Source organism: Parasteatoda tepidariorum, chromosome 2 (assembly GCF_043381705.1).
Source record: "Parasteatoda tepidariorum isolate YZ-2023 chromosome 2, CAS_Ptep_4.0, whole genome shotgun sequence".
NCBI lineage: Eukaryota > Metazoa > Arthropoda > Arachnida > Araneae > Theridiidae > Parasteatoda > Parasteatoda tepidariorum.
Genome location: NC_092205.1, coordinates 9140750 through 9154364, shown reverse-complemented (window position 1 = coordinate 9154364; position 13615 = coordinate 9140750). Strand labels below are relative to the sequence as shown.

The following is a 13615-nucleotide window of genomic DNA, read 5'->3' as shown; positions in this document are numbered from 1 at the left end:
AAGAGAGGTATTTAACAACAATAATTGTTGACACTAAATTAGTAGCAAAAGATCATAACCTAGAAAAGAATAACATCATAAACAAATTACATAATCATTACTTTTGCTTTAAAAATTAAAATACAATAACGATTAATCAGCATGCAAAAAGTCATAAGAATATTAAAAATAAGCACAGTACATCTATTGACCATGTGAAATAAAAACATATAAAGTTCTTAAATTAAGACACTAAATTTTACACTACTTTGATCTATAGCACAATAATAATAAAGCAATTGATTTCATTCTTTTAGGCTTTGCACTGAATTGATTTAAACAACTAATCATTGGATTGAATTAACTAACTCATTATTTGTTATAATTTACACTTTTTGACAAAATATCATGAAAGAATATCATAACTTCGACTTTCCTACAATGCAAAGATAAATAAATGCAATTGATTTTTATATTTTTTTGAATGTTACGTAAATACTTTAAAAAAATCGAACACCATGGTATCGACTGATCAAAGAACAATTCTAGAATAAGCAGAACAAATGTTCCAACGTCTGTAGACATTGGAGAACTTGATTGTTCGATTCATAATTTGAAAAATAAAAGAGGTGAAAGTAAAAATTGGATTCAAAAACAATCGAATTTCAGAATCATGCCTTCACATTTGAAGAAGAAAAGAAGTTCCTGGGGAAAAATATTAATTTCAATTTTAAAACCATTCCGAATTTTCACAAGCATATCTTTCAATGTTTCGTAACTTAATTATCAACTATAAATGATTTAATGTAATGCTTCAAAAGAAAACAAAATTTCACATGGATGCCAAAATATTTATAAAAGAGAACAAAGAAAAAGAAATGGTAATTTCAAGCGGTAATTTTTTTAAATTTCAAAAACACGCCATATTTGAATCACGAAGACAGGAAAACAAATATAATAAACGGTTCATCGATACGATGAATTCAATCGAAAAAATCGATCAAAGATATATCGATGAATAGTGTAAATTGCTCATCAATTCTAATTTTTTTGAAATACAAAATAACTGTTAATTTTTTCAAATTTTATATCAAAGTAAACTTATCTTACTTTACTACATTTTTAAGAAAAAATAAATTTCGTTATTATTAATGCCAAGGAGTGGTGGAAAAGAAGTGAACTAATAATCATCATAAAAGAACTGCAGCGCCCTCTGTAAAAACGTATATATGTTGTATAATTTATTATTTAAATAAAATATGAAAGTGTTTATAAAATTTTGCTCGCCAGTAACTTTAAAATATGCATAATTTATGTAAATATTTACTTACTGTGATGAACTTTACATTTATTCTATTTTATTAAAACAGGGATTTTAGTTTTCTTTATAAATTTAGGACCTAACATGATAATTCAAGAGCCTGTCCAGGTACTATAAAGATTACTTTTTCACATTACCAAACCGTTAGTTTCGTTAATTTGTATATTTCATCAGCTTTTTGTTCATTAAAATATTACTGAATTTTATATAATATGTTTCTGATGTCTAAAACACATTTCATTTACTACGCAAGTCACCATTTTACTAACGTTATTTCCAAGAAATTTGAATAGAGGTCAGCTTTTGCTGTTATTTTTATTTGTATCATTCTTTTCAAAAGTTGACTTCCGTTTAATAAAATTATTAAGCTTAAGTATTCCATATGATCTTGATTAAAATACTATGTACTACGCAGAATAACATTTACCCTTGAAATATTCATATTATTTGTGTGAGAATATTAAAGTTTAGACATTAGATTTGTTTAGCATAACTAGTTTGGAGAAACAAATGTATATGGCATTCATTTTAACAAAAGATTGTATTTATTTCATACTAAATTCTTTAATAACGACGAATGTCTGCTAGGTATAATTTTACAAAAATAGTCATAGGCTGTTTTCAATAATCAAAATAGTAATTTTCTTATCACAATCCCAATGAATTTAAAAAAGTTAATTGAAATTATAATTTTATATATGAAGCATTTTTGTCTGTTTGCAAAATTATTTTTTCCGTTTTACCTTCAGACAAGCATTTCTAAACATAAGTTTATATAAGGTCAGCAGTTCAAAAATTTCTACTATGCCTGTGATTATTATAAAATTAAAACTGCTGCCTTAGGGAGAACAATTAAATTTAAAACTTAATCATACCAAACAAGTTAGATTACGTTCTTGATCTCTTTTATCAATAGATAGTGATTGTCAAGTTTTTAACGATTTAAAATTTTTTTGGAATATTGTAATGATGATTTACTAAATCCAAGAAAGAAAATAATTAGTGCGGCATTTTTCCACCTAAAATTCGAGAATATTGCCCATAAAGTAGGATTTAAAAACATATTATGTTTACAATTTTTAAAAAAAAACTATTACATATATACAGTTTTATTCTATACGAGTAGTTTTTTTTCCCCTTTTGTATACGCAACGCTTCTGTTACTTTAAGTTAGTAATCATTAGTAAAAGTAATTTGCAGAAGAATATTAGTGCTAGGGAAGTTTGTTGCAGAAAGTCCGAAAAGATTCTGTCGCAGGGATACTGTGTTCTACATTGTATCAAATATTTATAATCATGTGGGAAATGCACAGGGTTTTTATTTTACCCAACCTGAAAAAACCTGGGTGAGTTTTTTAAAGGAAACTCATTTGAAAATGCCCTAGTAGGTTTTTTCATAATTACATTTTATTGTTAACAAGTCTACTCTGGATGTTAAGTTTATAATACATTCATTGTAATATTTGTATTTCCATTATTTCTATATTCAGTGCTTTTAAATTTTTAATTAAGCTTTTTAAAAACAAGTATATTATTAGAGAGTGGAAATAATGTATTCTTACAAAACATTTTAACTAATTCAGAATACAATTGAAACTACTGTTATTAAAATGTACCATATGAAATGTTATTAGTACCACAATTCAATAAAATAAGAGATAATATGTTTATGAAAATTTATTTTAAATACTATTTTCCTAACCTGGTAGTCTAATTACATACAGTGTGAAATGATATTTTTAAAATATCCTCCTTTTTAACTGGTGGAATATTTGTTCTTGTTCTGATGTTTCCTTGCTGAAATACTGGAACTAGTTCTAGAAGCTCTTTCACTGTGATTAACATAGGACACAATAACGCAGTTAGAAAAGTAATGTAATGCAGTGTTCTCCAACCCATTTCATTGAAACTGAATTTAAATTCCTAGATTTATACCCCAAATTAAAAATATTTGTGTTTCATTAAAATTTTATATATTTAAGAAAAAAGGGGCCCCGAAGGCAGTGGCGTAAGTTTTTTAATGTTTTAAAAGAAAAGAAAAACGCCGCTACTATTTTCTCTTTCAATTAGTTTCAATAAAAAAAAATTATCATAACTGTAAATATAAATAAAACACAAAACATTGACAGGTCCGTGGTGATAAAAAGGTTGGGGAACACTGATGTAATGCATACTTATAATTTTGGAGTTAAACATCTACCTTGAAATTTGATGTTTTTTATTTGAATTAAAATAAATTTAAATCGTTCATTTCTTCACTTTAGCATTTAGTTTTTTATAAATCTTTTCTAAAACAGAATAGGTAAATCTTGCAAAAATTGGACCCTATTACTCTCATTAAAAATGTGATTGCTGATTTATCAATGTAAATGACAATAAAACCCAATTTAACCTTTAAAAAACCTTATAAAGCCCCAGAAAAAAAAACCTGTTGGTTTGGGGGTTTTCTGAAATATAACTGGTTTTTTACAACCCTGGAAATAGATGACTGAAAATGGAAGGTTTTCAAAGTGAAAATATATTACTGTGCATGTTGAAAGATGCGAATATGCCAGATTTTTCTGGCGGAGATAAATAAGCTAATCGTAATTGAATTAAACTTAAATTTTTAGATTTTTTTGGTGAAAATCAAAGGTTTGTTTTTCTTTGAGAGTCTCCTTGAATCTCGTAATATGTTGCTTGTTTTTTTTTGTAACATTAAAGTTTTCTTTGTTGTAATAATTGTAAACTAAAGGTGAATTATTGTAGAATCAATACATGGAAATTAAAATTTTTATTAAATCTGTTTGAAAAAAAATTTTTTTTCTTTGTCTTATTTAGGCTGCTGTGTGGCACGCCTTAAACCATTATGCTTATGAAGATGCTATTTTTATAGCAGAAAGGCTTTATGCTGAAGGTATTTATGATTTTTTTTTTTGCGTTGTTTTGATATGTTATTTGTGCAACTTTGTTTGACTTTGTTTATTTATTTAGTGAACACAGATGATGCTTTGTATTTATTGGCAACATGCTACTATAGAGCTGGAAGAACAGGCGCTGCCTATTCTGTATTAAAGCGTAAAGGTTGCCATAGTCCTCAGTGTCGCTTTCTATTTGCTAGATGCTGTGTGGATTTAAAAAAGTAAATTTGTTTAAAATGTTATTATCTTCAAACAGTAAGATATTTAATTATTTTAAATAATACATTTTGTATATTGAACAGTGCTTCCTAAACTTTTGAGGGTTCAGGATTTCCAATTGGTATTCCAACTTTAGAGTGATTAGTTGTTTTTTTAATACTTTGGTAATTTTAATCTTTTTTTCAAGCATAGTCAAAGCTTGATATGACAACCACTGTGGCCCAAGCAAAAATAGATTATAATGTGAGGTAGCTATATTGTGGCTACATAAAATTACTAAAAATATTTATTTTTATTACATAAATACTGAATGCATTCTGGCAAAAAAGGCTGCATTTAATTAGGACAACAAAACTGACTAATACAGTTTTTTTTTTTGTGTGTGTGTGTCAATAAAGTATGCATATTATGTAAAATTTAATGTTTAAAAATATAATTTTTTCAAACAGCATCTTTTAATATTGCACATAAACTTCTTTAGCCAATCACTAATGATTTTTCTAAATGGTAAAATTTTGGTTGTCCAGAATTTTTCTGTGTTTAAAGTATTTCAGAGTCTAAGTTTGTTGTGTTTAGTCAAAGCTTGATATGACAACCACTGTGCAGTGGCGTATCTAGGGTATGGCAAGTATGGCGAATGCCATGGGCGCATTATTTCAAAAAGGCGCAAAATCAATCAACATCAANTTGGTTGTCCAGAATTTTTCTGTGTTTAAAGTATTTCAGAGCCTAAGTTTGTTGTGTTTTAAATTTTAATATGTACTGTTACCCTTAAAACTTTGATTATGCTGTGATCAATAAATTAACTTTGGTAACAGTTACCCAGGTTCAACAAAGGTAATTATTTGAAACATTTAACATTTACAACCAATTTTATTAAAACTCTAATTTTCAAACAAAAACAACTCAAACCATTTATAAATGCTATCACGTAAATATCGCATATTTCCAAACTATACATAACTTAAGTTTAAATTTTATCAATACGAAACTATATTTTCAATAAAATGTAATTAAAAATACAAGGCTCAATACTCTAATACTCAAAATCCAGTAAAAACAATTAAGAATAAAAATCACACTTATCTTAAAATCTACTAAAGCAATTAAAAATAAAAATCACAATATTCTCTAATCCTGTAAACCCGATTAAAAATAAAAGACTTATCTTAAAATATCGTAGAAGCAATTAAAAGTCAGGGTAAATTATTCTTTTAAAACAGTACTAAAATCAAACTTAGAGTTTATAAATACGGAATGCCCAGCGGTATTGACTCTTGGATCAAATCAACCTTTCAGTTTCTGATAGACAGCACTCCAACTCTTCAAACTTCTCTAGGCTTGGCTTCCTTCTAGTAAGGCAGTTTGCGCAAGTGGAACAACAGACTTTCAGCATTGGTGCGCTCTGGATAGGCCAACGGACTCAAACATAACGGCACTCAGCTCATCACTTTCAGTCATCAACTTAGAGGCTTCGGCTTAACTTTTCTCAAGGCTCCTGTTCATTCACTCATGGGCTCCGACCTAGTCCATTCATTCAGCGACTCTTCTTTAATACATCATTCTTTCAGCGGTTCCGTCTTAGACCATCTTTCTCAGCGACTCTGGCATTAATTCATCATCCTCTCAGCGGTACCGTCTTAGTCCATCCTCCTTCAGTCACTCTTCACAACCTTTTTATTCTCATGTCAGCAAGGAGAAAGAATCTTAGACTGACCTCTTTTCCTTCCACTAGCCGCTACACAACCAGTGGACGTCAGAACAACAAAAAAAATTCCATTTGAGAAAACAGTCCCAAATTAAATAATACATTATAAAAGTGATAATACAATACTAATTAAATACACATAATTCAAACCAAAAATCCCAGTTTAAAAGGATAATTAAAATTTCCAATACATAATACTATTGTGATTAAATTTTAAATTTATAATGGTGGTGCCACCTGAAGGCAAATCATGTTATACACCATAAACACTCACAAGAATTCGAAAATAAGCAGAGCTATCCAGTACAGCCATCTATTGATGAAATAAGCTAACTATTTCCACTGAAAAAGTAACCCATCTTTAAAAATTCTTAACAAAAAGAAAATACAGTAGGGAACCGATTATCCGGAACGATCGGGACCATCGCTATTCCGGATAACTGATTTCTCTGGTTTTCTGAATCCCTACAAAAAGCAGTTTTTTTTTTTCTTTATTGTTAAACCCAACTAAAAAAAAATATTAGGAAATAATCTTACAAAGAAGAAAAAACGATGAAGTAATACAGTAACGATTATTTTAAAAATGATGGTATGGTAAACATCTTTCAAAAAAGAAAGAAAAAAATCCTAAAATCTAATGAAGAAGAAAAAAAAAATGGTGGCAAAATGTATTGAATTTCGTTCCGGTTTTTTGGTTTTCTGATTTCCGGATAACGGGTTCTGTACTGTACAATCAATTTCTATTTATTACAATCGTATACTTTATAATACCTACCTTGTTGAGATTTTTTTTTTCTTCCGACTATTAGGAAATTTTTATTGCAAATAAAATTAGATAAGAAATATATATATATAAAGGCAAAGGTAACTGTGGTGATTTTCAGACTATTAGGAAAAATTCATCTCAATAACTGAATGGATAACTTTTACATTATGATCTTAAATTTAAGTATGACCAGCAATGGAGGAAAAATATTTAATTAACAATTTTGAAATGTGAAAAATCTATTTACTGTCTCTTTTTTTTTAAACGCTTTAAAAACACTTGAAGACATATTTAATATTTTATCAGAAAATAGATTTTATTTAAAATTTCTAAGAAATAAGAATTTTTACTTTTCCATAGCAAAAACATCTTTGTAATTATATGAGCATCTTTTTCTATCACTTATATTTTTGTATTTAAGTTAGACCACATTTTGTAAGCAATTGCATAATAATTTAAAACCAGAATTCTTGTTTCAAAATGTGTTTTTGTGTATGGAGGTAATGATTAGAAAAAGGGACATTGATGATAATTATCTGAAAAACATCCTTTTTAGTCATTTTTAAATATATTTTTTTCTTAACTACACCATTTGCTGTATAATAATTTTAGAAACACTATATTATTTATGGTTTAAAAATTGGTTTCGATTGTATTTTTTAAATGGCACGATGTTTCTTTTTTTGTGCATCTTAATCCTTAACCTTTTAATCCAAACAAACCTGTAAAATTTCAGTTAACTTTTGACTCTGGAAGAAATTTCATTTCATTCTTTTTATCACCTATATTAATACAATTTAACCTATCACCTATATTTATACAATTAAAAAAAAAAAAATTCTTATTTATTTTCAAAGTTTTAATAAGAACTGGCAAAAAAAAAAATTAAAGCTCAAAATTTAGAAATTGAAGTTTAAGTTTTTAAAGTTATATTGTAAATTACTTGAATATTCAGTTCTTACTAAAATCAAAATGGAACACAAAAATGCTGAGTAAGCTACTGTTGAAAAAAATATTTTTGTTATTCAGTTTTACTCTAAAAGTTAACATTTTAATTTTATAAATCAAACTATAGTTGGAACAGAAAACTAAATGCATTCATAACTATCTCAACACTTTTTAAAACATTATTTTTACTTTTTCTTAAAAATGGTAGTATGAGTCATAAATTTGCTCTTAAGTTTTAAAATTTAGTACTCTTAGGTTTACAGATAACGTTTTTATTGTTAAATAATAATTTTTTTCATTGTTGTAAAAAAAACATAACCAATCTTCTAAAAAAAGAAACTAAATATGTAATAACATAACCAATTAAATTGCACTCATAAAGTTTTTCAACTAATTAAGTAAATATGGATCATTTGGTAATTATTGTCGCCTTAAAGTGCATTTCAAGTGAGGACAGTAATTACAATACAATAGTTTTTGCCAAGTAGAAGTAAACCTATTTCATTTCTTTAATTAAGCTATCCATATTTTGTAAAAATAAGTTATGACAAATCAAAAAAAATTTATTTGCTCGCAATTTCTTTGATAAAAATTATGGCGACAGTAATTGCATTCAATAAAACTACTGACAGATTTTTTAAGATAAATTTAAGCTTATTGCCTCTAAAGGAAATGGTATAGCAATGGAACTGCACTGTTCTGTAGAGAAAACTGTTCTTTGTAACATGGAAGTTATATTTTATTTAACTAGAGCCCTTTAAAGTGTTTTGAAAAGAGTGGGACACATACAAAATGATCTTCAGAACAAAATATGCAAAAATTATTCTAAGAACATTGATTATAAATATTCAGGTAGATAGTCATACTATGACAGAATGTGTATGAATTTAACTCTAACTCTTTCTTAATGTTGTAAATTACATAAAAAGTTGAGAAATGTGTGTTGGGTACTCTGGACAGTAAGGACAATTTATATTTCATTTTATTACTTTTTTTTAAAATTGTATCTGGTACATATTTTTTCTACTTGTGAGTGTTCTGAGCAGAACATACCATTACATAAAAATAAATATTTTAATGAGGAATATTGCTTCAGAATGCAAAGTTTAACTAATTGAGAAAATAACCCCTCTCTATTTCTTTTTAATTTCATTTAAGTATTTAAAAGTAAGTTTGCAATTATACTAATTTTTTTGGTGTAATATTCTAATGGTTTTATTTTTCTGCTTTAACTTTAAGCTGACTAAATACTGATTTTAACTACATTAAACGGTGTATCATAGTTTTAAATTTTTATTTTAGCTTGTCGTGTATGAATGAAAACAGAACTTGTAATTCCAATTTATTTGAAGTGTTATGTTTTGTGATTTTTTGGATTATTCTGTTTTTAGGTTCTCTGAGGGAGAATTTGCTATTGCTGGCAACGCCCTTGCGAAAACTAAGAATCTAGATGATATTGTAACTGATTTTGGTGATATTGCTTCTTTTGCTGTACAATTATTAGGTCACATATGCTATAAGACTTCAAGATTTACAAAAGCAGCTGAGGCTTATAGGTACAACACTTATCATATTCTTATTATTATTATTTTTTTTTTTATGATTTATTCAGGGCTCCTGAGGATCAGGGAGAACAGGAAGAACCTGGAATTGTCAAAGAATTTTATTTTGACTCTAAAAAGCAAGTAATAATCAGAAACTGATTTTTTTTATGACAAAAAACTGGAAAATTTCTATATCATTAACCAGTTTTAGAATTGTCAGTAACAGTAATCAGTTATCGAGATAAGATTTAAATAATTCTAGCATCTATTACAAATATTAGTCACATTTTAGTGCAACTGCCATGTTGCCATTCTCATTCAATGAGTTTTTTTTTTCTCACATAATCTAATATTCGGCAATTACGAATGAAAGATTCAAAGCTTCTAAAAAAAAAAATCATGGTATTGATAAAATATAGTCTGGATTTTCATGGAAATTTGTCTGAATATACCTGGAATAGTAAAGGGGAAAAAAATTCTGAATTTGAGTGGGAGTCCTGTTTATATTAAAAAAAAAAAAAATTCATGTGTTATAGAGACATTTTCTCTTGTATTAATCTTTTGAAAATGGACTGAGCTATATTTGTAACCAAATACCCCACTTGCCCTCAATTAAAGAGCAGACTTTAAAAACCCACTTCATTTTGCACATAGATTATACTTCAAAAAATATGGAGACATGTGCTTCAACATTTGTTTTTTCCAAATATATATGTAGTTATTGGACAGTCCTTTTCCAAAAAAATCTTCGTAAAAACATATTTTTTTGACACGTTAGTCTGCACTTAAACCTTAACAAGACCAAGATTATTATTTTTTTTCAGTGACAATGATCTTTATAGTATATAAAGCAGGGTTAACTGTAATCTTGTCGAAAATGTGCTACCAAAGGCAACACTAGTCTTAAAAAAAATATAACTGAATAAATTGCATTGGTTTTTATTAAAAAGAGGTATTTTGAAAAGGTAAACATTACTCATTAAATAAAAATAATGAAATCTCACTTAAATCACACTAAAATTTTTCAACACCATATTGCCGAACAATCTCCATCTAAATGGCTGGTAAATGATGCAGTAGCCCATTAGAGGGTCCTCTCTTACCTATTTGTTTTAACCTGTTTTTTGATGGGAACTCAATACTACGGCTGACTATACCGGAAACAGTCTCAGTACAATGACAAAACCAGCTTAAATATAATTTATGCAAAAGTAATCGGAAATGGTAAAAAATTCCTAAAAAATAACAATTTGAAATTAACAACATTACCAGGGCTTATTAACTTCTGGTAATAAGTTTGATGCTGAAAGCATTGTTGAATTTTAAAAATCTGCCAAAAAGTTTGTCCCTGTAAGTTACTGAATGATATTTTTTTTTTTTTTTTTGTGTTATCTAAAATACTAAAATGTTCTTTTTTCCTAGGAAAAGCTTGAAACTGAATCCCTTCTTATGGTCTTCATTTGAATCTCTTGTAAATTTAGGTGAGCATCAAAGTTTTCATTTTCCAGATTCAACTTATAATTTATTTAAACAAAACTTGACTACTTTAAATTGTTGACTGAATTCATTTAAAATTTAATAGTTAAATGCAGAGTATTTTGGTGTTTATTTTTTCTCTCTCTCTCTCTCTTTTTAACGTGTGTTTTCTTGCTCAGTATTTTACATGAGAAACTGCACTTCTAAATACATATAAGTCATCAAAGTCATATTATTCTCCTGATCTCAGCCCATATGACTAATTTTTGTAGAGCAATTTTAAAGGCAAATTTAACAAAAAACCAATCTAAAATGGTCATTCAGAGGGTTATCAAAATCAACATCTCAACAACAGAATTTTGCTATTGTTATAGCTCGATCATAACCATTGACAGCAAACATACACAGCACTAAGTCATAAACTAGTTATTTTAAAAAATGTAATTTTTTATTTTGCATATACAGTAGGGAACCGATTATCCGGAACGATCAGGACCATCGCTATTCCGGATAACTGATTTTCCCGGGTTTTTGAATCTATACAAGAAACCGTTTTTTTTTTTTTTTTTTTTTTTTTTTTTTTTTNTTTTTTTTTTTTTTTTTTTTTTTTTTATTGTTCCAAACTAAAAAAAACAATAAATAAAATATTTGAAAATAATCTTAAAAAAAAGAAAAAATGATGAAGTAATACACTAATGATTATTTCCAAAATGATGGCAAGGTAAACATCTTNTGGTTAAATACAAACGTATGACAGATTTAAAAAAAAAAAAAAAAAAATCCTAAAATCTTAAGAGGGAAAAAAAAATTTAAAAATGGCGGGAAAATTTATCGAATTTCGTTCTTGTTTTCTGATTTCCGAATAACGGGTCCTGTACATTATCTCAATTATTATCACCTCTTACCATCGTTGTATAATTTGAAAATCAGCTATTTTTTTTTTTTTTTTTTTTTATGAATAATTTTTTTAAATCTTAAGTAAAAAGTGATTTTATACATTATTTACAAATATATTCTTAAGGGTGATTCTCTTTCAAGTTTAATTTCATTGATGAGGAAGGTTATCCAAAAAAAAAATAGAAGAAGGAAAATGTCTGTAAATTATTATATTTCAAAATAGACTAATAAATAAAATTAGAAACTAAAAGTAGCTTGAAATTCTTAAATTATAATTTTTCATTAGCTCTGTGTAAAGTAACTTGCTGTTAAGAAACATATTTCAATTATACCCCTTAAGTGTTTTGTTTAGTTCAATACAGGTGCTATAGTATTATATAGTGCTATATTATTAAATTATTATTTATCAACCATGTAAAAGACTTCTGACCACAGAAACTTAAAATAATTTTTTTTGTATTCTGATTGAAACTGATTTATTCATTATTAGGTATCTGTCAAATTGCCTACCTGTCTGCAAAATTTTAGGATGTTTAGCTTAAACGAAAATAACTAATTTTATTTTTCCAGTGTTTTGTTTGTATTAATTAAATTATAATTTTTGAAAGATTAAAATGTTAGAAATATTAACTTTTTTAGCTAAATTATTGATTTTAAATAATAAGTGTTATTAATACATTTTATCGGATGATTTGGTGAATAAATTTAAAAAGTAAAATATCCCAGAGCAAATAAATCCAATTTTTTTCCCCAAAAAATAATGATTTTTGCAAGCCCTGCCCTTTATTTTTGCATTGTAAGTTCTGCTTCCCACATTTCAAAGTTTCAATGATCATTTTAAATATATGGGTATTGACAAAATAATTTAGATATTTATTTCCAATTTTTCTTTATCAAATTTTGTATTTTTTAGGGGAAAAACCAGACCCATCCAAAATTTTTAGCATTACTAATGTGGAGCACCTCTCAATGTGTCATGGCACAAATCCATTAGTAAATTTAGTGAATAAAACTCCAGTGCCAAACACAATTAACTACATCAAAGATACTCCTAACATATGCAATGATATTATCCAAGTAAGTACATGTATGGTATTTTCAATCTTATCGTGTCTAAATTTTCATGATTCTGAACAGCATTTTTTCTATTTTATAGGACTCTAGTCAACTATCTAATAAGCTTGGTGGTATTCCTGGATCGCCAATAACATCAGTTTATAGTGGACAAACTCCACTGGCAGCTTTAATTTTAAAGTCAACTCCAGAAATGAGCATTGAATTGTTCACTCCAGAAAATTCAATTGTACCTTTTCCCAACAACTTAGCGAAGAATGCCAAAAAGATAGCTAAAAACAATCGGAATTTATTTGGCAGTCAGAATACTGTTTCCCCTATTACTCCCAGGTATGTGTCATTGGAAATTCAAAACGTCCTTAACAGTGACGTGAGACTTTTTAAACGAGATAGTAAAAGTATTTATACCTTAGGAAGCGTTAATTCAAGGTATGGCTATTAATTTCTAGGAACTTCTAAAAATACATGTGAAATATGTTCACATTTAATCTGTAAAGTAACTCGTGTGATGCACAACTATACTTATCTGTAAGAATTCTCTTTTATTATTCATGTCTGTCAGCATTCTTAAACCTTTTTTTTTTAACATTTTCAATTTGCGAAGCAAAAAGTCTGCTGAATATTAGCATACCTGCCAACTCTTCTGCATTAAGCCTCATCTTCTAAATTTTAAAAATAAACATTTACATTTTGTGCCACTGACCTCCTATTATTTCGGCCCCCACCTCTTTTTTATCTTGTTATTTCCTACTCTTTCTTATTTTTTTAAAATCATATCTGTCAT

At 27.5% G+C, this 13615-nt stretch overlaps 1 protein-coding gene across 2 annotated transcripts in view; it reads left to right on the top strand.

Moving 5' to 3' along the window:
- The first annotated feature begins 1171 nt into the window (after positions 1–1171).
- LOC107456398 (cell division cycle protein 27) overlaps positions 1172–13615 on the top strand; it is a 30450-nt gene continuing 18006 nt past the window's right edge. For both annotated transcript variants that reach the window (XM_043039869.2, XM_043039870.2), the window contains exons 1-7: positions 1172–1408; positions 4120–4195; positions 4273–4420; positions 9232–9396; positions 10807–10865; positions 12671–12834; positions 12914–13161. In XM_043039869.2, the coding sequence (XP_042895803.1) occupies positions 1385–1408; positions 4120–4195; positions 4273–4420; positions 9232–9396; positions 10807–10865; positions 12671–12834; positions 12914–13161 (884 nt within the window). In that variant the 5' untranslated portion in view covers positions 1172–1384. The remainder of the gene's footprint in view (positions 1409–4119; positions 4196–4272; positions 4421–9231; positions 9397–10806; positions 10866–12670; positions 12835–12913; positions 13162–13615) is intronic.